Raw genomic sequence first — 26,920 nt, forward strand, 5'->3', positions numbered from 1 at the left:
AGTGGGTACCGGTACAGAGTCAATGTGGAGGCTATATACAGGGGGTACCGGTACAGAGTCAATGTGGAGGCTATATACAGGGGGTACCGGTACAGAGTCAATGTGGAGGCTATATACAGGGGGTACCGGTACAGAGTCAATGTGGAGGCTATATACAGGGGGTACCGGTACAGAGTCAATGTGGAGGCTATATACAGGGGGTACCGGTACAGAGTCAATGTGGAGGCTATATACAGTGGGTACTGGTACAGAGTCAATGTGGAGGCTATATACAGGGGGTATCGGTACAGAGTCAATGTGGAGGCTATATACAGTGGGTACCGGTACAGAGTCAATGTGGAGGCTATATACAGGGGGTACCGGTACAGAGTCAATGTGGAGGCTATATACAGGGGGCACCGGTAAAGAGTCCATGTGCGGGGGCACCATTTAGTCAAGGTAATTGAGGTAATATGTAAATGTAGGTAGAGTTAAAGTGACTATGCATAGATGATAAACAGAGAGTAGCAGGTGCGTAAAAGGGGGCAGGGCAATGCAAATATTTTGGGTAGCCATTGTATTAGCTGTTCAGGAGTCTTATGGCTTGGGGGTAGAAGCTGTTAAGAAGCCTCTTGGAACTAGACTTGGCACTCCGGTGCCGCTTGCCATGCGGTAACAGAGAGAACAGTCTGTGACTAGGGAGGCTGGAGTCTTTGACATTTTTTAGGGCCTTCCTCTAACACCGCCTGGTATAGAAGTCCTAGATGGCAAGAACCTTAGCCCCAGTGATGTACTGGGCCGTATGCACCACCCTCTGTAGTGCCTTGCTGTCGGAGGCCAAGAAATTGTCAATCCAGTCAGTGATGAAACCAGTCAGGATGCTCTCGATGGTGCAGCTGTAGAACTTTTTGAGAATCTGAGGACCCACGCCAAATCTTTTCTGTCTCCTGAGCGAGCATAGGCTTTGTCATGCCCTCTTCACGACTGTAGTTTGTTGGTGATCTGGACACCAAGGACCTTGAAGCTCTCAACCTGCTCCACTACAGCCCTGTTGATGAGAATGGAGGCGTGCTCGTTCCTCCTTTTACTGTAGTCCACAATCATCTCTTTTGTCTTGATCATGTTGAGGGAGAGGTTGTTATCCTGGCACCACACAGCCAAGTCTCTGACCTCCTCCCTATAGGCTGTCTCATCGTTCTCTGTGATCAGGCCATCACTGTTGTGTCATTGGAAAACTTAATGATGGTGTTGGAGTCATGCCTGGCCGTGCAGTCATGTGAACAGGGAGTGAACAGGGAGTACAGGAGGCGATTGAGAACGCACCGCTCAGGGGCCCCCGTGTTGAGGATCAGTGTGCGGATGCATTGTTACCTCCCCTTACCACTTGGGGACAGCCTGTCAGGAAGTCCAAGATCCAGGTGCAGAGGGAGGTGTTTAGTCCCAGGGTTCTTAGCTTAGTGATGAGCTTTGAGAGCACTGTGGTGTTGAACACTGAGCTGTAGTCAATGAATATCATTCTCACGTAGGTGTTCCTTTTGTCCAGGTGGGAAAGGGCAGTGTGGAGCGCAATAGAGATTGCATCATCTGTGGACCTGTTGGTGCGGTATGCAAATTAGAGTGGATCTGTTGGTGCAGTATGCAAATTAGAGTGGATCTGTTGGTGCGGAATGCAAACTAGAGTGGATGTGTTGGTGCGGTATGCAAATTAGAGTGGATCTGTTGGTGCGGTATGCAAATTAGAGTGGATCTGTTGGTGCGGTATGCAAATTAGAGTGGATCTGTTGGTGCGGTATGCAAATTAGAGTGGATCTGTTGGTGCGGTATGCAAATTAGAGTGGATCTGTTGGTGCGGTACGCAAATTAGAGTGGATCTGTTGGTGCGGTACGCAAATTAGAGTGGATCTGTTGGTGCGGTACGCAAATTAGAGTGGATCTAGGGTTTCTGGGATAATGGTGTTGATGTGAACCATGACCAGCCTTTCAAAGCACTTCATGGTTACAGACGTGCGTGTTACGTGTCGGTAGTTATTTAGGCAGGTTGCCTTAGTGTTCTTGGGCACAGGGACTATGGTGGGCTACTTGAAACATGTTGGTATTAGAGACTCAGTCAGGTAGTTCATACTAATAATAATCACAGTGGTTGTAGAGGGTACAACAGGTCAGAACCTCATGAGTAAATGTCAGTTGGCTTTTTTTTAGCCGAGCATTCAGAGTTAGAGACAGCAGGTGCAGTAGAGAAAGAGATAGAGTTGAAAACAGCAGGTCCGGGACAAAGTAGCACATCTGGTGAACAGGTCAGGGTTCCATAGCCGCAGGCAGAAAAGTTGAAACGGGAGCAGCAGCAGCAGCACGACCTGGTGGCCTGGGGACAGCAAGGAATCATCAGACCAGGTAGTCCTGAGGCATGGTCCCAGGGCTCAGGTCCTCCGGGAGGGGAGGGAGAGGGAGAGGGAGAGGGAGAGAGAGAGAATTAGAGGGAGCATACTTAAGGGATAGAGGGATATCTTCAAACCACCAACTTACTACCCTGAGACAAGGCTGAGTATAGCCCATGAAGGTCTCCCCCACGGCACAAACCCGAGGGGGGCGCCAAACCCGGACAGAAAGTTCACGTCATTGACTCAACCCACTCAAGTGATGCACCCCTCCTAGGGACGTGATGGAATAGCACCAGTAAACCAGTGACTCAGCCCCTAAAGCGTGCACTTACCTCTTTTTTAAAAATGTATTTAACCAGACAAGTCAGTTAAGAACACATTTCTATTTACAATGATGGCCTACCCCGACAAAACCCTAACGCGGATGATGCTGGGCCAAGTTGTGCGCCGCCTTGTGGGACTCCCAATCACGGCTGGTTGTGATACAGCCTGTAATAGAATCAGGGTCTGTAGTGACGCCTCTAGCACTGAAATGCAGTGCCTTAGACCACTGCGCCACTCGGGAGCCCTGGAGCCCTAACCTTTGCAAGCTACTTGTAGTTGCCCTTGTTGGTGGAACTTTCCCTCTCGTTCTGTCCTCTATCGATGCAGCTTTTTCCCAGAAGCTTGAATCTGACGTGGGCATTCATATGCTCACTGCTTTTGTTTTTGTTTTGTTTTGCCGTTTAGCTGAATGATCAATGTTCTTCAGGTCACCGTACCCACCTTTCGACCAGGGCTCAGACTTTCCAAAAAGCAGGCAAGGCCAGCAATACAGGCGGCTTGATGAAAAGCTCCTTGTTAACCAGCTATACTATTGATACCAGTTGGTATTGAACGCCCTCACCTTTTCATCCTTCTTCATGAAACTGATCTCAGGCAGGGGTCGACCCTCGCTTTTAATTCGCACACTTTTCCGTGTACCCCAGAGAATGAAAGATTTGTTTTTCAAAAGAATGTCCACAACATTTTCAGCAGCGTTGGCCATTCTATCATTCTGGCGGAGAGAACTGCTAGCTAGCTACTGAAGTTAGCATGGCTAACTTCTAAAAATGTTAAATAAATAGCACTAACTGGACACACAAATACATTTCTAAAACCAAGAAAACTATTTATAATACACCTCTTCCGTCTCCTGTAATTAATTTTTATTTTATTTAAATTGAATAATAATTTTTAAAAATGCTAAACTATCACTCTTCACTCTTAATCTGTCTCCAACAAGGTCACCAAGCTTCTCAACACATAGAACCCCCATAATGCTGTGTAGCACTATCCCAATACAACACACGAGGTTCATTTTCTGATCCTAATTCTATGTTTCAATGGGCAACATGCCCGTTCATACTGCAAAAGTTTTGATTGGTTGGAGGCCGTCCTCCAGAAGTGGTCATAATTACCATGTGTGTCTATGGAAGGGGGTGAGGCCTACGGGCCTCCTAGGTTTTGTATTGAAGTCAATGTAGCCAGAGGAGTACGGAAGCTAGCTGTCCTCCGGCTACACCACTGTGCTACCCCAGACAGTGCAGTTGAAGTTACTGTAGACCTTCATTGCAAAACAGTGTTTTTTAATCACGTATTTTGTGACATATGAATATATTTAGTATAGTTTAAACTAAAGAGTTAAACCATAGTAGTGCAGCGGCCCCTGGAACAAATTAGGGTTAAGAGTCTTGCTCAAAGTCACATTGACAGATTCTTCACCTTGTCAGCTCCGGTATTCAAACCAGCGACCTTTCGGTTACTGGCCCAATGCATTAACAGCTAGTCTATCTGCTGCTGGTGTGCATGCGATCGTATTTACTAGATTACATTCAATGTGTTGAAATGAATACAAACAATGTCCTTAACTGCAATATCCAATTTGTTAATGTAGTATGAAATGTAAAAAACTAATTTCCCAACTGTTTTGTCCTTCTCTTACAGGCATCCCCAGTAACATTGGTCCAGTTAGTAAGTAAATGAAGCAGACCCCCCCCACCCACCCACCCCGCACCCACACAGAAACTGCTTGCTGCTTTAATATGCCTGATCATATCCATCCCTAAAGTCCACGTGGTTTTAAATGTTCATTTCTGATTTAGGTCCTCCCATTATTAATTTAAGTGAAGGATCAGTCATACTTGATTTGTAAGTGTTCATTATGCCAGGGTTTAGTTCAATTCCCCTTTTTTTCCCCTCTCTGAAGGAAATGACAATAGCTTTCTGCCATGTTGTCTAGAAGGCTGCGTGTGGAGGTGGACTAATTCACCTTCAACAAGTTAAACCTAGATAGCAGCCACACACCTGAGCATGCATACAAAACACCATTTCCCCCCCTTTTTGCATTATAAATAAATGCCATATAGAGTTTATTAATATGCCCTGACCTCAGTGGTGGGATAATGTCAGGGGAGTCATTTCAATATGAGTATTATCTGCTTAAGCCAGTGGCCCCTGGAGCACAGAGAGAGACGTCTAGAGACACAGTCTACAGTTACTACAGCAGCCGACTGAGAATAACAGAAGACACACAAACACACACCAAGGATGCGTCCCCCTATGTTCTGTAAAGTACACTGCTTTTGACCAAGGTCCATAGAGCTCTGGTCAAAAGTAGTGCACTATGTAGGGTATAGGGGATGTCATTGAGGACGCCTCCAAGTGTTGAACAAGTAAAAGCGCCCCTGCTCATTCCACATCAGTCTATCCATCAATCTATTTATCTGGCTAGAACCCTCTCTACTTGGGGGAAACCAATAGACAAAAAGCAGTGTTAGTGTTTCAATAGTTTCCTTTTCCTCAACTACAGTCTGTATCTCCATGACTGCAGATATCCAAAGGACTAGATAACTAGGACTAGATAACTAGGTATAGATAACTAGATAGCTAGGTCTAGATAACTAGTACTAGATAACTAGGTCTAGATAACTAGGTATAGATAACTAGATAGCTAGGTCTAGATAACTAGTACTAGATAACTAGGTCTAGATAACTATATAACTAGGACTAGATAACTAGGTATAGATAACTAGGTATAGATAACTAGGTATAGATAACTAGGACTAGATAACTAGGTATAGATAACTAGGTATAGATAACTAGGTATAGATAACTATGTATAGATAACTAGGTATAGATAACTAGATAACTAGGTATAGATAACTAGATAACTAGGTCTAGATAACTAGTACTAGATAACTAGGTCTAGATAACTATATAACTAGGACTAGATAAGTATGACTATATAACTAGACAACTAGATAAATAGGTCTAGATAACTAGATAACTAGGTCTAGATAACTACATAACTAGGACTAGATAACTAGATAACCAGGACTAGATTACTTGGTCTAGATAACTACGACTAGATAACTATAACTAGATAACTAGGATCTATATATATTAGAGCAGTATTACTATCAGACCTACCCAATCTTTTTATGTGTCAGCATTCAGGAAGTGAAGAATATGACTAAAGGAAGCTCTTTATAAGTACTGGGATGTTGCCATGTTTAATATGTACAATGGTATCAGCATATTTACAATGCCAATATGGTGGTAAAATGAACTCGCTAGTTGGCACTGAACTCTGAACCACAACAGTTACCACAACTGAGCTCAAACTAACATAAAAGTATCATTTGATCCAAACAATAAGAAACCGTTTATGATGAAAATTCAGAGATATTTGGCATCAGAAATGAGCATGGAACCAAGTGGACACCCTCCCTCCCTCCACCCCTCCACACCAACCTTAGAGAGCTGAATGAGTTCAATGTTGTCTCCTGCCTGCTCTGCATGCATGTTCTCCATAGATATACATACTGTATATACATACACCTCTCACACATCACCCCCTCCCTAGAGCCTCCCCAACCTGACACCTAGCCAGACCATGGCTGCTCTCTCAGAATCCTAGTGGGGAATGTCTGTGTTACATCCTGTCTGTCTGTCTGTCTGTCTGTCTGTCTGTCTGTCTGTCTGTCTGTCTGTCTGTCTGTCTGTCTGTCTGTCTGTCTGTCTGTCTGTCTGTCTGTCTGTCTGTCTGTCTGTCTGTCTGTCTGTCTGTCTGTCTGTCTGTCTGTCTGTCTCTGTCTGTGGGTGGGACTCACAAAAAGGGCACACTGACTGACTGACTTAGGGCCATGTCTGTATGGTTCATTCACAGGCCTGTAGGCAATGAAGCTCTCAAGAGATGATGACTGTCTGTCTCTATACCTGCAGAAGCACCCTCCCCCCTGACCACCACAACACAAAACACTACCCAGTTTTGGTTCTGTAGCCACAACACCAAACACTACCCAGTTTTGGTTCTGTAGCCAAGACACAACAAAACACCACCCAGTTTTGGTTCTGTAGCCACAACACAAAACACTACCTAGTTTGGGTTCTGTAGCCACAACACAAAACACTATCCAGTTTGAGTTCTGTAGCCACAACACAAAACACTACCCAGTTTTGGTTCTGTAGCCACAACACAACACACTACCCAGTTTTGGTTCTGTAGCCACAACACAAAACACTACCCAGTTTTGGTTCTGTAACTACAACACAAAACAGTACCCAATTTTGGTTCTGTAGCCACAACACAACACACTATCCCGTTTGGGTTCTGTAGCCAAGACACAACAAAACACTACCCCGTTTTGGTTCTGTAGCCAAGACACAACAAAACACTACCCAGTTTGGATTCTGTAGCCACAACACAAAACACTACCCAGTTTGGGTTCTGTAGCCACAACACAAAACACTACCTAGTTTGGGTTCTGTAACCACAACACAAAACACTACCCAGTTTGGATTCTGTAGCCACAACACAACAAAGCACTACCCAGTTTGGGTTCTGTAGCCACAACACAACAAAACACTACCCAGTTTGGGTTCTGTAGCCACAACACAACAAAACACTACCCAGTTTGGGTTCTGTAGCCACAACACAACAAAACACTACCCAGTTTGGGTTCTGTAGCCACAACACAACAAAACACTACCCAGTTTGGGTTCTGTAGCCACAACACAACAAAACACTACCCAGTTTGGGTTCTGTAGCCACTGTAACACAACACAACAAACACTACCCAGTTTGGGTTCTGTAAACAACACAACAAAACACTACCCAGTTTGGGTTCTGTAGCCACAACACAAAACACTACCCAGTTTGGGTTCTGTAGCCACAGTTTGGGTTCTGTAGCCACAACACAACAAAACACTACCCAGTTTGGGTTCTGTAGCCACAACACAACACTAAGTTTGGGTTCTGTAGCACTACCCAGTTTGGGTTCTGTAACCACAACACACAAAACACTACCCAGTTTGGGTTCTGTAGCCACAACACAACAAAAACACACTACCCAGTTTGGGTTCTGTAGCCACAACACAAAACACTACCCAGTTTGGGTTCTGTTTGGGTTCTGTAGCCACAACACAACAAAACACTACCCAGTTTGGGTTCTGTAGCCACAACACAAAAAACACTACCCAGTTTGGGTTCTGTAGCCACAACACAACAAAACACTACCCAGTTTGGGTTCTGTAGCCACAACACAACAAAACACTACCCAGTTTGGGTTCTGTAGCCACAACACAACAAAACACTACCCAGTTTGGGTTCTGTAGCCACAACACAACAAAACACTACCCAGTTTGGGTTCTGTAGCCACAACACAACAAAACACTACCCAGTTTGGGTTCTGTAGCCACAACACAAAAACACTACCCAGTTTGGGTTCTGTAGCCAAAACAACAGTTTGGGTTCTGTAGCCACAACAAACAAAACTACCCAGTTTGGGTTCTGTAGCCACAACACAACAAAACACTACCCAGTTTGGGTTCTGTAGCCACAACACAACAAAACACTACCCAGTTTGGGTTCTGTTCTGTTTGGGTTCTGTAGCCACAACACAAAAAACACTACCCAGTTTGGGTTCTGTAGCCACAACACAACAAAACACTACCCAGTTTGGGTTCTGTAGCCCCAACACAACACAACACTACAACACAACACAACACTACCCAGTTTGGGTTCTGTAGCCACAACAAAACAAAACACTACCCAATGTTGGTTCTCTAGCCACAACACAACAAAACACTACCCAATGTTGGTTCTGTAGCCACAACACAACAAAACACTACCCAGTTTGGGTTCTGTAGCCACAACACAACAAAACACTACCCAGTTTGGGTTCTGTAGCCACAACACAACAAAATACTACCCAGTTTGGGTTCTGTAGCCACAACACAACAAAACACTACCCAGTTTGGGTTCTGTAGCCACAACACAACAAAACACTACCCAGTTTGGGTTCTGTAGCCACAACACAACAAAACACTACCCAGTTTGGGTTCTGTAGCCACAACACAAAACACTACCCAGTTTGGGTTCTGTAGCCACAACACAACAAAACACTACCCAGTTTGGGTTCTGTAGCCACAACACAAAACACTACCCAGTTTGGGTTCTGTAGCCACAACACAACAAAACACTACCCAGTTTGGGTTCTGTAACAGCCACAACACAACAAAACACTACCCAGTTTGGGTTCTGTAGCCACAACACAACAAAACACTACCCAGTTTGGGTTCTGTACCACAACACAAAAAACACTACCCAGTTTGGGTTCTGTAGCCACAACACAACAAAACACTACCCAGTTTGGGTTCTGTAGCCACAACACAACAAAACACTACCCAGTTTGGGTTCTGTAACCACAACACAACAAAACACTACCCAGTTTGGGTTCTGTAACCACAACACAACAAAACACTACCCAGTTTGGGTTCTGTAGCCACAACACAACAAAACACTACCCAGTTTGGGTTCTGTAGCCACAACACAACAAAACACTACCCAGTTTGGGTTCTGTAGCCACAACACAACAAAACACTACCCAGTTTGGGTTCTGTACCCAGTACCCAGTTTGGGTTCTGTAGCCACAACACAAAAAACACTACCCAGTTTGGGTTCTGTAACCACAACACAAAAAACACTACCCAGTTTGGGTTCTGTAACCACAACACAAAAAACACTACCCACTACCACAGTTTGGGTTCTGTAGCCACAACACAACAAAACACTACCCAGTTTGGGTTCTGTAGCCACAACACACACAACTAAGCACTACCCAGTTTGGGTTCTGTAACCACAACACAAAAAACACTACCCAGTTTGGGTTCTGTAACCACAACACAAAACACTACCCAGTTTGGGTTCTGTAGCCACAACACAACAAAACACTACCCAGTTTGGGTTCTGTAGCCACAACACAACAAAACACTACCCAGTTTGGGTTCTGTAACCACAACACAACAAAACACTACCCAGTTTGGGTTCTGTAGCCACAACACAACAAAACACTACCCAGTTTGGGTTCTGTAGCCACAACACAACAAAACACTACCCAGTTTGGGTTCTGTAGCCACAACACAACAAAACACTACCCAGTTTGGGTTCTGTAGCCACAACACAACAAAACACTACACTACCCAGTTTGGGTTCTGTAGCCACAACACAACAAAACACTACCCAGTTTGGGTTCTGTAACCACAACACAAAGCCACAACCCAGTTTGGGTTCTGTAGCACAACCAAAAAACACTACCCAGTTTGGGTTCTGTAGCCACAACACAACAAACACTACCCAGTTTGGGTTCTGTAGCACAACACAACAAAACACTACCCAGTTTGGGTTCTGTAACCACAACACAACAAAACACTACCCAGTTTGGGTTCTGTAGCCACAACACAACAAAACACTACCCAGTTTGGGTTCTGTAGCCCAGTTTGGGTTCTGTAGCCACAACACAACAAAACACTACCCAGTTTGGGTTCTGTAGCCACAACACAACAAAACACTACCCAGTTTGGGTTCTGTAGTTTGGGTTCTGTAGCCACAACACAACAAAACACTACCCAGTTTGGGTTCTGTAGCCACAACACAACAAAACACTACCCAGTTTGGGTTCTGTAGCCACAACACAACAAAACACTACCCAGTTTGGGTTCTGTAGCCACAACACAACAAAACACTACCCAGTTTGGGTTCTGTAGCCACAACACAACAAAACACTACCCAGTTTGGGTTCTGTAGCCACAACACAACAAAACACTACCCAGTTTGGGTTATGTAGCCACAACACAACAAAACACTACCCAGTTTGGGTTCTGTAGCCACAACACAAAGCACTACCCAGTTTGGGTTCTGTAGCCACAACACAACAAAACACTACCCAGTTTGGGTTCTGTAGCCACAACACAACAAAACACTACCCAGTTTGGGTTATGTAGCCACAACACAACAAAACACTACCCAATTTTGGTTCTGTAGCCACACCAGGGATGAAGTTGAGGGAAAACAAACTGAAATCGTGGGTATGTAGCTATGTTCTCTAAAATAAATAAAGGAACCAAGCAGAACACAGCTAAATATCCTGGAATAGAACTACCCCCAGATCTACCCTCAGAACAGAAAACACTTTTTCATATTGTTGTTTGGAAGTACTTTAATTATTTATTGACCTTCCATCAACTTTATTTCAGGTTTATTAAGCCAGCCAGAATCGCCCTAATGCAGCCATTTTACGCAAAATATATATATATATATATACTGTTTTTGAAAGCTGTATAGTTCAAATTACAGTAATTTGAACTATACAGCTTTCAAAAACAGTTGTTTCACAGATGGACAGACATGGCTGTCTCACCTAAACACAAATCTAAAAAGGTTAATCATTTAAAATTTAAATGCACTCATCCATATGTATAATATATATATATTTTTTTTTATCTGAGTTAATTTCATTGTGAGAGCATTCATTTCATTATGAGAGCATTCATTTCATTATGAGAGCATTCATTTCATTATGAGAGCATTATGAGAGCATTCATTTCATTATGAGAGCATTCGTTTCATTATGAGAGCATTGGTTTCATTATGAGAGCATTAATTTCATTATGAAAGCATTCATTTCATTATGAGAGCATTAATTTCATTATGAGAGCATTATGAGAGCATTCAGTTCATTATGAGAGCATTCGTTTCATTATGAAAGCATTAATTTCATTATGAGAGCATTCATTTCATTATGAGAGCATTCATTTCATTATGAGAGCATTATGAGAGCATTCAGTTCATTATGAGAGCATTCGTTTCATTATGAGAGCATTCATTTCATTATGAGAGCATTAATTTCATTATGAGAGCATTTGTTTCATTATGAGAGCATTAATTTCATTATGAGAGCATTAATTTCATTATGAGAGCATTCATTTAATTATGAGAGCATTCATTTCATTATGAGAGCATTCATTTCATTATGAGAGCATTCGTTTCATTATGAGAGCATTCGTTTCATTATGAGAGCATTCATTTCATTATGAGAGCATTCATTTCATTATGAGAGCATTCATTTCATTATGAGAGCATTCATTTCATTATGAGAGCATTCATTTCATTATGAGAGCATTCATTTCATTATGAGAGCATTCATTTCATTATGAGAGCATTATGAGAGTATAATATGTCACTTCTCATTTAGAGCATCTTAACTGAATTCGAACTTGTGGCAATTATTCATGTAAAACTTATTTAGAACTGACATGACATTCTATGTAGCTTATCAGTTATGGAATTGTCATGGAGAGGGTTTGGATAGAAATGTAGTCAAACACTACAGCATAAACTAACTGTATGTCTATGTGCCTGAGTGCATGCATACCCAAATACATTATTTTAAAAGCATTACCCTTATCTTTAACCAAACTGAATGTTTTTCAAATGATTAGACACGCCACACAGTATGGTTCACTATCCAATCACACGGTAGTTAAATAGTTTGCTGTGACACCACTGGTTACTAATGATCACATGACACATCACCTGACCACACTGACATCAAGGATACTGCAACACAGAGACGTATTGCTGCTTTAACGAACGATTACAATGCTAGAACAAGTAACAAGACCTCTCTTCTGTCTCGGCTTGACTCAACACTGCTGCTTAACCCAACCGACCACAACCAACCAACACCACCTGTAAAATCCCCATCACATAAATACAGAATTGTATGTAATTATGAGGTTACACCATAACTATCAGTCATTCCAATTCCTGACACACCACATGATTTATTCTTTGTGATTCCTCCACCTGAAATCACTGTAATTAGAAATTGATTGCATTAATTTGATGAACTCAACAAAATAACCAACCCACTATGTTTGCATAAGTTATTGTCCCACTTACATATCAGAGAGAATCTCAAGTTTGTTGTTGTTGTTGTTTATGTTTATTCATCATTGCCATCGATGCACACACTCAAGTGAGCCATGAAACGACACAATCGCATCATCTGTGACATGGTCTGGGACTGGTGTTGGGATGCATCTACTGCTTGTCCCTGTACTACAGGCTTGTCAGTCATTCTGTTGTTCTGAGTTGTTCTGAGTAAAGCCGGTGTGTCTAGTTGTCTGCCTCGCCAGTCAACCTGTATTAGAACTTCTAGTACTGTTCATGAATCTGATGTCCACTATAGCCATTGCACCTAATAACTTATGGTTTCTCCCGATTGCATTCAGTTCGGCCGAATGTCTCATCCCTAGGTGTTGCTAACCGAAACCAAGGTAGGCTATACCTCCAACTAAGATGAAACATATCTCTTTACAGATATTCCTCAAATATACAGTAGTCATACAGTGAGTGTAATAGTTGTGTCAGTGGAGGCCAGATTCCCCAGGAGGGAGCTTTTCCTGCCTAGAGTTCATCTGTGTTAAAACCTTTAATGATATAGATTTTTTTTTTAAACAAACACAAATATATACAGTATATATCTTTTTTTGTTCCCTTTATTCACTCTCTCTTTTTTTGTGAAAGAAAGAAAAGAGGACACCTTCAAAACAGGACATTTGATTTTATGGCTTAGTCGGCAGACAATGGTTGTGCTGCGACATTCTGTGACTCTATTACAATATCCCCCTCACCACAACCCCACCCTTTTCTCCCTTCACTTGAGCCCCCCAGATGCGGAATCTCTACACGAGAGCAGTATAAAGACAGAGAGCCTATCTCTTTCTCTCCCTCTCCCTCGCCTCTTTCTTCTATCCCGTTTCAATATACCTTTGCTGATCCCCTCCGTTTTAATTATGCGTGGCGCTTCTAGGGATTCAAAAATTCTATCTGGGCTCGGTGGAAGAAAAGAGGGAGGTTTCACGGAGCGGTTTATGTAGATTCAGGCAAACTCAAGTTAATCCAGTGTGCAGATGTGTTGAGGATGGGGCGACCGTCTTGCAAAAAAAACCTGCCCCTGCATTTCCATGGAGAGCTCTAGCCAAGCAGATGTATAGGTATAGAAGCCAGAGTGTGCTATACGGTATGTGTCTTGGGTTTATATCTGGTGAGAACATTGCAGAGCATGTGAGAGGGACTTAGGCAGTTTCTTTGTTTGTTATCGGATGGCGAAGAGATGCGGACAGCAGTGGGATTGTTGTGTGTTTACCGTACGGACCGGGGAGGAGATTTATGGGGAATAATCCCACTGACGTTTCCTAGAGGAAGTGTGGTGCTGGTATGTCAGGAGAATGTAACAACACAACACTACTGGTGATCTGTCAGGAGAATGTAACAACACAACACTACTGGTGATCTGTCAGGAGAATGTAACAACACAACACTACTGGTGATCTGTCAGGAGAATGTAACAACACAACACAACACTACTGGTGATCTGTCAGGAGAATGTAACAACACAACACTACTGGTGATCTGTCAGGAGAATGTAACAACACAACACTACTGGTGATCTGTCAGGAGAATGTAACAACACAACACAACACTACTGGTGATCTGTCAGGAGAATGTAACAACACAACACTACTGGTGATCTGTCAGGAGAATGTAACAACACAACACTACTGGTGATCTGTCAGGAGAATGTAACAACACAACACTACTGGTGATCTGTCAGGAGAATGTAACAACATCTGTCAGGAGAATGTAACACTACTGGTGATCTGTCAGGAGAATGTAACAACACAACACTACTGGTGATCTGTCAGGAGAATGTAACAATACAACACTACTGGTGATCTGTCAGGAGAATGTAACAACACAACACAACACTACTGGTGATCTGTCAGGAGAATGTAACAACAACACAACACTACTGGTGATCTGTCAGGAGAATGTAACAACACAACACAACACTACTGGTGATCTGTCAGGAGAATGTAACAGGAGAATGTAACACAACACTACTGGTGATCTGTCAGGAGAATGTAACACAACACTACTGGTGATCTGTCAGGAGAATGTAACAACACAACACTACTGGTGATCTGTCAGGAGAATGTAACAACAACACTACTGGTGATCTGTCAACACTACTGGTGATCTGTCAGGAGAATGTAACAACACAACACTACTGGTGATCTGTCAGGAGAATGTAACAACACAACACTGTCAAGAATGTAACACTACTGGTGATCTGTCAGGAGAATGTAACAACACACTACATCTGTCAAGAATGTAACACTACTGGTGATCTGTCAGGAGAATGTAACAACACAACACTACTGGTGATCTGTCAGGAGAATGTAACAACAAAACACTACTGGTGATCTGTCAGGAGAATGTAACAACACAACACACAACACTACTGGTGATCTGTCAGGAGAATGTAATCTGTCAAGAAAACAACACAACACTACTGGTGATCTGTCAGGAGAATGTAACAACACAACACTACATCTGTCAGGAGAATGTAACACTACTGGTGATCTGTCAGGAGAATGTAACAACACAACTGGTGATCTACTGGTCATCTGTCAGGAGAATGTAACAACACAACACAACACTACTGGTGATCTGTCAGGAGAATGTAACAACAAAACACTACTGGTCATCTGTCAGGAGAATGTAACAACACAACACAACACTACTGGTGATCTGTCAGGAGAATGTAACAACACAACACAACACTACTGGTGATCTGTCAGGAGAATGTAACAACACAACACTACTGGTGATCTGTCACTACTGGTGATCTGTCAGGAGAATGTAACAACACAACACTACTGGTGATCTGTCAGGAGAATGTAACAACAACACAACACTACTGGTGATCTGTCAGGAGAATGTAACAACACAACACAACACTACTGGTGATCTGTCAGGACAAGTATCCCCTGATTAGAATCTCCTGTATACAGCTTTGCGGTATGGATATGTGGTACACACGTTCTGTAAAGGTGTAGGTTGTGTAATCTTATGTCGATCTGGATGTAGTGTAGTTGTTACAAGTGATATTGAATAGACTTCTCCACCGTGAAATATAACAGGGACGCTCTGTAACATATCATTGTGATGCTCAACACAACACAACACTACTGGTGAGAATGTAACAACACAACACTACTGGTGATCTGTCAGGAGAATTACAAATATTCTCTAGAATATGTTTCATAGATATGACTTCAGTCATGATAAATTATGAATCCGTATTTTACAATCAGGAAGAGTATTGGTCGTCTAAGAGCAGGGTTTTAGCGCAGATAGCAGAAATATTCTGAGAACTTAAATGAACTGTGCAACTTGACAACAAATAGACCAGAACAGGATTCTCTACCTTGGATAGAGTAGAGTAGGCTAGCTAGGCCACTGTCTTCCATTTTCAAAGTTCTATGCCTCTTGTGGTGACCGACTGAGAGACCTGACCTCAATCCAGACCTTAATAACCACAATCCCTAAAAGCCCCTGTAGCTCAGAGAGGACTGTCTGTCTATCAAACTGCCTCTATCTGTCTAACTGCCTGTAGCTCAGAGAGGACTGTCTGTCTATCAAACTGCCTCTAACTGCCTGTAGCTAAGGACTGCCAAACTGCCTATCTGCTCAGCTCAGAGGACTGTCTGTCGTTCAAACTGCCTCTATCTGTCTAACTGCCTGCAGCTCACTGAGAGGACTGTCTGTCTATCAACTGCCGCTATCTGTCTAACTGCCTGTAGCTCAGAGAGTACTGTCTGTCTGTCAAACTGCCTGTGGCTCAGAGAGGACTGTCTGTCAAACTGCCTCTGTCTAATTTCTGTAGCTCAGAGAGGTCTGTCTGTCTGTCTAACAGACTATAGCTAAGAGAGATGTCTGTCTGTCTATCTAACTGCCTCTGTCTAACGTCCTGTAGCTTAGAGAGACTATCAGTCTGTCTATCTTTCTGTAGCTCAGAGAGGTCTGCCTGTCTGTCTAACTGCCTGTAGCTCAGAGAGGACTGTCTGTCTGTCAAACTGCCTCTATCTGTCTAACTGCCTGTAGCTCAGTGAGGACTGTCTGTCTATCAAACTGCCTCTATCTGTCTAACTGCTTGTAGCTCAGAGAGGACTGTCTGTCTATCAAACTGCCTCTATCTGTCTAACTGCATGTAGCTCAGTGAGGACTGTCTGTCTATCAAACTGCCTCTATCTGTCTAACTGCTTGTAGCTCAGAGAGGACTGTCTCTATCAAACTGCCTCTATCAAACTGCCTCTATCTGTCTAACTGCCTGTCTAGCTCAGAGTCTGTCTGTCTGTCTGTCTGTCTGTCTGTCTGTCAAACTGCCTGTCTGGCTCTCAGAGAGGACTGTCTGTCAAACTGCCTCTGTCTATCTGTAGCTCAGAGAGGTCTGTCTGTAGTCTGTCTGTCAGTCTGTCTGTCTGTCTGTCTGTCTGTCTGTCTGTCTGTGTAGCTGTCTGTTTAACTGCCTGCCAGAGAGGACTGTCTGTCTAACTGCCTGTAGCTTAGAGAGGACTGTCTGTCTGTCTGCCTAACTGCCTGTTGCTCAGAGAGGACTACTGTCTGCCTCTGTCTAACTGCCTGTAGCTCAGAGAGGTCTGCTGTCTGTCCTGTCTCAGAGAGGTCTGCCTGTCTGTCAAACTGCCTGTAGCTCAGAGAGGACTGTCTGCCTGTCTAACTGCCTGTAGCTCAGAGAGGACTGTCTCTCTAACTGCCTGTAGCTAACTGCAAACTGCCTGTAGCTCAGAGAGGACTGTCTCTGCTGTCAAACTGCCTGTAGCTCAGAGAGGACTGTCAGTCTGTCGAACTGCCTGTAGCTCAGAGAGGACTGTCTGTCTGTCTACTACTGCCTGTAGCTGTCTCTCTGTCTAACTGCCTGTAGCTCAGAGGACTGTCTCTCTGTCTAGACTGCCTGTAGCTAACTGCCTGTAGCTCAGAGGGACTGTCTCTCTGTCTAACTGCCTGTACTGTCAGTCTGTCTAACTGCCTGTAGCTCAGAGAGGACTGTCAGTCTGTCTAACTGCCTGTAGCTCAGAGAGGACTGTCAGTCTGTGTCTGTCAAACTGCCTGTAGCTCAGAGGACTGTCAGTCTGTCTGTCTAACTGCCTGTAGCTCAGAGAGGAACTGTTTGTAGCTCAGAGAGGACTGTCTGTCTACATACTGCCTCTGCCTAACTTCCTGTTGCTCAGAGAGGACTGTCATCAAACTGTCTGTCTAACTGCCTGTAGCTCAGAGAGTACTGTCTATCAGAGAGGTCTGCCTGTCTGTCAAACTGCCTGTAGCTCAGAGAGGACTGTCTGTCTGTCTAACTGCCTGTAGCTCAGAGAGGACTGTCAGTTTGTCTAACTGCCTGTAGCTCAGAGAGGACTGTCTCTCTGTCTGTCTCTCTGTCTAACTGCCTGTAGCTCAGAGAGGACTGTCTCTCTGTCTAACTGCCTGTAGCTCAGAGAGGACTGTCTGTCTGTCTAACTGCCTGTAGCTCAGAGAGAATGTCAGTTTGTCTAACTGCCTGTAGCTCAGAGAGGACTGTCTAACTCTGTCTAACTGCCTGTAGCTCAGAGAGGACTGTCAGTCTGTCTAACTGCCTGTAGCTCAGAGAGGACTGTCAGTTTGTCTAACTGCCTGTAGCTCAGAGAGGACTGTCTGTCTGTCTAACTGTCTGTCTGTCTAACTGCCTGTAGCTCAGAGAGGACTGTCAGTTTGTCTAACTGCCTGTAGCTCAGAGAGGTCTGTCTAACTCCTGTAGCTCAGACTGTCTCTGTCTAACTGCCTGTAGCTCAGAGAGGACTGTCTCAGAGAGGACTCTCTGTCTAACTGCCTGTAGCTCAGAGAGGACTGTCTCTCTGTCTAACTGCCTGTAGCTCAGAGAGGACTGTCTCTCTGTCTAACTGCCTGTAGCTCAGAGAGGACTGTCTCTCTGTCTAACTGCCTGTAGCTCAGAGGGACTGTCTCTCTGTCTAACTGCCTGTAGCTCAGAGAGGACTGTCTGTCTAACTGCCTGTAGCTCAGAGAGGACTGTCTCTCTGTCTGCCTGTAGCTCAGAGAGGACTGTCAGTTTGTCTACTGCCTGTAGCTCAGAGAGGACTGTCTCTCTGTCTAACTGCCTGTAGCTCAAAGAGGACTGTCTCTCTGTCTAACTGCCTGTAGCTCAGAGAGGACTGTCTGTCTGTCTAACTGCCTGTAGCTCAGAGAGGACTGTCTCTCTGTCTAACTGCCTATCTGACTCTATGGCTGATCTGGGCAGACTAGGTGTCACACACAAGGTTGAACTGGAACGGGTCCTTCTGTGATTGGCATACCTGCCTGACGTTGTGTGACTAGACAGTAGATACACAAGGCAGAGCCTGACTCCCAATCTGGAATCTAATACTACACAATACTACACTACACATCACTCAACGATATGTTGCCCTTTGCCACACCTCTACATACATTCGGCTGCTTTTAATGCAAAGTGTCTTTTTTTTTGTTGCAAGGTATTTATTGGCCTTGGAAGGGTGATGGGTGGCTGTGACATGTATCTGTGGTTTAGGATGACAGTGGTGTGTGAACGTTAAAATGGGGCCTGTCGATTACACTGCAGCTGCCCCTCTCCTCCTAACCTCACAATGAACACACAGTAGGACAAAGCAACTCATCCAGATGCACATTTCAGAGTGTGGAGTAAAAAAATGTACACTTTGCCCATGTTGAGATTTACAGAACCCCCCCCCCCCCCGACTCAACTTTTCTTTCTTTGTCCTGTGTCGTACTCAACTCAACTTTTCTTTCTTTGTCCTGTGTCGTACTATCCCCCCCAACTCAACTTTTCTTTCTTTGTCCTGTTCTGTGTGTTCCAGTCCCCCCCCCTCCCCAACTCAACTTTTCTTTTTATGTCCTGTGTCGTACTGTGTGTTCCAGTCCCGTCCCCCCCTCCCCTGTGGAAGCCCAGTTCCAAACTCAAAATCCTTCCATTGTGGTGTGCTTGAAGCTCGATGCGAACGTCTCGTACTCTCACCCTCTTAACAACAACTTTTACCCAGGGGGAAATTATGTCTAATGCTCTCTACTCCTCATCGCCTAACAATCGTCTCAATCTCATACCCCCATCTCTCCATCCTAACCTGGCATGTGATGGTGTCTCCTCGCTCTACCTTGCTGCTACAACCACCAGCGCCACTCGTCGCAGCACACAACCCAACCCAACCCAACCACACCTCAAAATGACCTCTTGGTCTCTCTCCACCTTTCCTTCCTTCTTTGCAAGACTGCGAATGTTTCGGCCACTCCAAGCGCTGCAGCTACATCGAGCTGCTAAACTCTGTGATTTGCGTGAGCTGTAAACACAACACTAGGGGCCAGCACTGCCAGGACTGCAAGCAGGGCTACTTCCGAAATAATTCCGCAGAGCTGGAAGATGAGAATGTGTGTATAGGTCAGTTCCCTCACCACGGTCACTGTCATCATCAGCACTGCTCATACCAGCTAATCTTCCACATGACCAACACCATGTTTATAACACCCCATGATCCTCACCTTTCACATTTCAAGCTGTTCTTCACTCGTCTTCCTCACTTTCTCTCTGTCCATTCGATTGTGACATCACTCACTTCCTTCTCCACAGGGCCTATGTTTTAAACCAGTTGTTCGTCATCACAATCACAATACTTTACCATATTAAAGAGTATTACCCAGAAATCTGTACCGCTACCCTCTTTTTCCAATATTTACAGAATATATTATGATGCTCAGGATGGTATTGAAGCTGTCGATGTAAAGGCAGGGTTTTTATTTCCCTCCTTTCAGAAGCAACGGATACATCCACATGATGTTAATGTATTTTTCACAAACAACCACAAACAGGAAGCTGTTCTTCATGTTTAACTCCATGCATATGCTATAACCTCAAACAGGAAGCTGTTCTTCATGTTTAACTCCATGCATATTCTATAACCTCAAACAGGAAGCTGTTATTCATGTTTAACTCCATGCATATTATATAACCTCAAACAGGAAGCTGTTCTTCATGTTTAACTCCATGCATATTCTATGACCTCAAACAGGAAGCCGTTCTTCATGTTTAACTCCATGCATATTATATGACCTCAAACAGGAAGCTGTTCTTCATGTTTAACTCCATGCATATTCTATAACCTCAAACAGGAATGTTTAACTGTTTCTATCCTCAAACAGGAAGCTGTTTTCAACTCCATGCATATTCTATAACCTCAAACAGGAAGCTGTTCTTCATGTTTAACTCCATGCATATTCTATAACCTCAAACAGGAAGCTGTTCTTCAACTCCATGCATGTTTTCTTCAACTCCATGCATATTCTATAACCTCAAACAGGAAGTTGTTCTTCACTGTTCTTCATATTCGTGTTTAACTCCATGCATATTCTATAACCTCAAACAGGAAGCTGTTCTTCACGTGTTTAACTCCATGCATATTCTATAACCTCAAACAGGAAGCTGTTCTTCACGTGTTTAACTCCATGCATATTCTATAACCTCAAACAGGAAGCTGTTCTTCACGTGTTTAACTCCATGCATATTCTATAACCTCAAACAGGAAGCTGTTCTTCATGTTTAACTCCATGCATATTCTATAACCTCAAACAGGAAGCTGTTCTTCACGTGTTTAACTCCATGCATATTCTATAACCTCAAACAGGAAGCTGTTCTTCATATTCTATAACCTCAAACAGGAAGTTGTTTAACTCCATGCATATTCTATAACCTCAAACAGGAAGCTGTTTTAACTCCATGCATATTCTATAACCTCAAACAGGAAGCTGTTTTCAACTCCATGCATATTCTATAACCTCAAACAGGAAGCTGTTCTTCACGTGTTTAACTCCATGCATATTCTATAACCTCAAACAGGAAGCTGTTCTTCACGTGTTTAACTCCATGCATATTCTATAACCTCAAACAGGAAGCTGTTCTTTTAACTCCACGTGTTTAACTCCATGCATATTCTATAACCTCAAACAGGAAGCTGTTCTTCACGTGTTTAACTCCATGCATATTCTATAACCTCAAACAGGAAGTTGTTCTTCACGTGTTTAACTCCATGCATATTCTATAACCTCAAACAGGAAGCTGTTCTTCAACTGTTTCTAAACTCAAACAGGAAGTTGTTCTTCATAACTTGCATATTCTAACCTCAAACAGGAAGCTGTTCTTCACGTGTTTAACTCCATGCATATTCTATAACCTCAAACAGGAAGCTGTTCTTCACGTGTTTAACTCCATGCATATTCTATAACCTCAAACAGGAAGCTGTTCTTCACGTGTTTAACTTCATATTCTATAACCTCAAACAGGAAGTTTAACTCCATGCATATTCTATAACCTCAAACAGGAAGCTGTTCTTCACGTGTTTAACTCCATGCATATTCTATAACCTCAAACAGGAAGCTGTTCTTCATGTTTAACTCCATGCATATTCTATAACCTCAAACAGGAAGCTGTTCTTCACGTGTTTAACTCCATGCATATTCTATAACCTCAAACAGGAAGCTGTTCTTCACGTGTTTAACTCCATGCATATTCTATAACCTCAAACAGGATGCTGTTCTTCAGCTGTTCTTCATGTTTAACTCCATGCATATTCTATAACCTCAAACAGGAAGTTGTTCTTCACGTGTTTAACTCCATTTAACTCCAGGAAGTGTTCATATGCATATTCTATAGTAGGCCCCTGTGTTGTGTACCGTCATGTGACATGGCAAGATTTTATCCTGTATTGTAAGCCTTATTCCGAAATGAGAATTACACCAAAAAACATTCTCTGAAAATGTCTGAGGCCATCTGACAACAAAAAGAAAAAAGGGGCAGTTTGATGAAAAAAAAAGTAAAAAAATCCAGGCATGTCACATGACTGTGCTAAACACAGGGTCCATAAGACATGTCAGCATGAGAGTTGCCTCAACGTTATGTATCGATACTCTAGGCTATACCGTATACTTTCCAACATTTCTTTCCACCTGAGGTAGTGTTTCGGGACTCTGCAACACCCGACACATGCCCAGAGCACCTTACTGCAGAATAAACACGTTGATAGAATACACCCTTGTGTTATCAGATTTGGGGTCAATTCCATTTAAATTCGAGTCCATTCAGGTACACTGAAATTCCAATTCTCTTCAATGCATTTCAAATAGGACAATTTGGAATTGGAATTTGGTTTACTTTATGAAATCGACTGGAATTGACCCCTGACTGTGTTGAATACAACCTAGAATACACCTTTGGATAACGAAAAATAGTAGACCTACCTTCCACCCTAATGTCCAGGTGTCTCTTCCTGCTCGAAGGGGAGTCTAATGAACTCACACACTCCACACGTAAGCACGTGCATATGTCAAGTGCTAGGCCCAACGCTGTCCAGGAATAGCAGTGAAATTCCATCAGAAGCCTTTATAGTCTGCGTCTGAAATTACATCCTATTCCCTATTTAGTCCACTACTTTTGACCAGAATGGAACCCTATGCCCTACATAGTGCACTTATTTTGATCAGAATGGCACCCTATTCCCTACATAGTGCACTTCTTTTGACCAGAATGGCACCCTATTCCCTACATAGTGCACTTCTTTTGACCAGAATGGCACCCTATTCCCTACATAGTGCACTTCTTTTGACCAGAATGGCACCCTATGCCCTACATAGTGCACTTCTTTTGACCAGAATGGCACCCTATTCCCTACATAGTGCACTACTTTTCACCTCATCCCTATAGGCAATAGAGTGACATTTCGGACCCAGATATATCTTACAAAAGGCTTCAGAGCTATGTGGCTAACATTCAGATAGGGAAAGAAGAGTTTTGTAAGGCTTATATGCTCACAAACTTTGGTTAGAGCTTTAAATGTTGATGATGGTGAAGGCCATTTTAGGTGTGGCTGATGATGGTGAAGGCCATTTTAGGTGTGGCTGATGATGGTGAAGGCCATTTTAGATGTGGCTGATGATGGTGAAGGCCATTTTAGGTGTGGCTGATGATGGTGAAGGCCATTTTAGGTGTGGCTGATGATGGTGAAGGCCATTTTAGGTGTGGCTGATGATGGTGAAGGCCATTTTAGGTGTGGCTGATGATGGTGAAGGCCATTTTAGGTGTGGCTGATGATGGTGAAGGCCATTTTAGGTGTGGCTGATGATGGTGAAGGCCATTTTAGATGTGGCTGATGATGGTGAAGGCCATTTTAGGTGTGGCTGATGATGGTGAAGGCCATTTTAGGTGTGGCTGATGATGGTGAAGGCCATTTTAGGTGTGGCTGATGATGGTGAAGGCCATTTTAGGTGTGGCTGATGATGGTGAAGGCCATTTTAGATGTGGTGATGATGGTGAAGGCCATTTTAGTGGGCTGATGATGGTGAAGGCCATTTTAGATGTGGCTGATGATGGTGAAGGCCATTTTAGATGTGGCTGATGATGGTGAAGGCCATTTTAGGTGTGGCTGATGATGGTGAAGGCCATTTTGTGGCTGATGTGTGGCTTTTAGATGATGGTGAAGGCCATTTTAGATGTGGCTGATGATGGTGAAGGCCATTTTAGGTGTGGCCATTTCAGATGATGATGGTGAAGGCCATTTTAGATGTGGCTGATGATGGTGAAGGCCATTTTAGGTGTGGCTGATGATGGTGAAGGCCATTTTAGATGTGGCTGATGATGGTGAAGGCCATTTTAGATGTGGCTGATGATGGTGAAGGCCATTTTAGGTGTGGGCTGATGATGGTGAAGGCCATTTTAGATGTGGCTGATGATGGTGAAGGCCATTTTAGGTGTGGCTGATGATGGTGAAGGCCATTTTAGATGTGATGATGGTGAAGGCTGATGATGGTGAAGGCCATTTTAGGTGTGGCTGATGATGGTGAAGGCCATTTTAGGTGTGGCTGATGATGGTGAAGGCCATTTTAGATGTGGCTGATGATGGTGAAGGCCATTTTAGATGTGGCTGATGATGGTGAAGGCCATTTTAGGTGTGGCTGATGATGGTGAAGGCCATTTTAGATGTGGCTGATGATGGTGAAGGCCATTTTAGGTGTGGCTGATGATGGTGAAGGCCATTTTAGATGTGGCTGATGATGGTGAAGGCCATTTTAGATGTGGCTGATGATGGTGAAGGCCATTTTAGGTGTGGCTGATGATGGTGAAGGCCATTTTAGATGTGGCTGATGATGGTGAAGGCCATTTTAGGTGTGGCTGATGATGGTGAAGGCCATTTTAGATGTGGCTGATGATGGTGAAGGCCATTTTAGATGTGGCTGATGATGGTGAAGGCCATTTTAGGTGTGGCTTTTATGATGATGGTGAAGGCCATTTTAGATGTGGCTGATGATGGTGAAGGCCATTTTAGGCCATTTTAGGTGTGGCTGATGATGGTGAAGGCCATTTTAGATGTGGCTGATGATGGTGAAGGCCATTTTAGATGTGGCTGATGATGGTGAAGGCCATTTTAGATGTGTCTGATGATGGTTGATGCTTCATTTTGTTAACACATTATTTTACCCAGATAATGTCCAGTTGAGGTATTAGTCAAATTAACAAAAACATATTTGCCCTGTACTTTTGTCAATGGGTTTTCAGCAGGGTTATATTCCCATGCAATATAAGTGGGGGACCACACATCATGTAGTAACCAAAAAAGTGTTAAACAAATCTAAATAGAATAGAATCTTCACAGTAGCCACCCTTTGCATTGATGACAGCTTTGCACACTATTGGCATTCTCTTCACCAGCTTCATGAGGTAATCACCTGTAATGCATTTCGATTAACAGGTGTGCCTTGTTAAAAGTTTATTTGTGGAATTTCTTTCCTTCTTAATGTGTTTGAGCCAATCAGTTGTGTTGTGACAAGGTAGGGGTGGTATACAGAAGATAGTCCTATTTAGTAAAAGTCCGAGTCCATATTATGTCAAGAACAGCTCAAATAAGTAAAGAAAAACGACAGTCCGTCATTACTTTAAGACATGAAGGTCACTCAATTCGGAAATTTCAAAAACCATCACACACTATGATGAAACTGGCTCTCATGAAGACTGCCACAGGAAAGGAAGACCCAGAGTTACCTCTGCTGCAGAGGATAAGTTCATTAGAGTTACCACCCTCAGATATTGCAGCCCAAATCATTTCTTCACATAGTTAAAGTAACAGACACATCTCAATATCAACTGTTCAGAGGAGACTGCGTGAATCAGGCCTTCATGGTCGAATTGCTGCAAAGAAACCACTACTAAAGGACACCAATAATAAGAAGAGACTTGCTTGGGCCAAGAAACATGAGCAATGGACATTAGACCGGTGGAAATCTGTCCTTTGGTCTGATTAGTCCAAATTTGAGATTTTTGGTTCCAACTGCTGTGTTTTTGTGAGACGCAGAGTAGGTGAATAGATGATCTCCGAATGTGTGGTTCCCACTGTAAAGCAGGGAGGAGGAGGTGTGATGGTGTGGGGGTGCTTTGCTGGTGAAACAGTCAGTGATTTATTTAGAATTCAAAGCACACTTAACCAGCATTGCTACCACAGCATTCTGTAGCGATATGCCATCCCATTTAGTTTGCGCTTAGTGGAACTATCATTTGTTTTTCAACAGGACAATGTCCCAACACACCTCCAGGCTGTGTAAGGGCTATTTGACCAAGAAGGAGAGTGATGGAGTGCTGCATCATATGACCTGGCCTCCACAATCACCCAACCTCAACCCAATTGAGATGGTTTTAGATTAGTTGGACCGTAGGTGGAGGAAAAGCAGCCAACAAGGGTTCAGCAAATGTGGGAACTCCTTCAAGACTGTTGGAAAAGCATTCCAGGTGAAGCTGGTTAAGAGAATGCCAAGAGAGTGCAAAGCTGTCATCAAGGAAAAGGGTGGCTACTTTGAAGAATCTCAAAAATAAATATATTTGGATTTGTTTAACACTTTTATGGTTACTACATGATTCCATTTGTGCTTTTTCATAGTTTTGATGTCTTCACTATTATTCTACGTAGAATGTAGAAAATAGTAAAAATAAAGAAAAACCCTTGAATGAGTCGGTGTGTCTAAACTTTTGACTGGTACTGTATATTACAGTACAACAATGCCCATTTCAATGTTACGGTGCCACTTTCGACACATTTCAAACTTTCTCTGAATCATACTTGACAAGTCCAGGCTATGTAATCCTTCATCCCTATGACATCTCTATCTACATCTACTGTCTCTGTCCCACCTTCTCTGTCGTCATGGTTTCCCTCTAACTTTCACATCAGAAAAAACTTGTCAGAGAGAAAATATGTAGACTTAATGTCATGTCCTTTTTTAC

The 26,920-nt window shown here is 43.3% G+C and overlaps 1 protein-coding gene across 4 annotated transcripts in view; it reads left to right on the top strand.

Moving 5' to 3' along the window:
- Positions 1–26,920, top strand: part of LOC118372902 (netrin-G1-like) — an 808,457-nt gene that overhangs the window by 768,614 nt on the left and 12,923 nt on the right. For 2 of the 4 annotated variants that reach the window (XM_052499374.1, XM_052499376.1), the window contains exons 5-6: positions 4,323–4,349; positions 19,877–20,044. In XM_052499374.1, the coding sequence (XP_052355334.1) occupies positions 4,323–4,349; positions 19,877–20,044 (195 nt within the window). Of the gene's footprint in view, positions 1–4,322; positions 4,350–12,953; positions 12,999–19,876; positions 20,045–26,920 lie in introns of all 4 variants that reach the window. The other 2 variants (XM_052499380.1, XM_052499386.1) reach the window with 2 other exon arrangements.

Source organism: Oncorhynchus keta, chromosome 4 (genome assembly GCF_023373465.1).
Source record: "Oncorhynchus keta strain PuntledgeMale-10-30-2019 chromosome 4, Oket_V2, whole genome shotgun sequence".
In the NCBI taxonomy this organism is placed as follows: domain Eukaryota; kingdom Metazoa; phylum Chordata; class Actinopteri; order Salmoniformes; family Salmonidae; genus Oncorhynchus; species Oncorhynchus keta.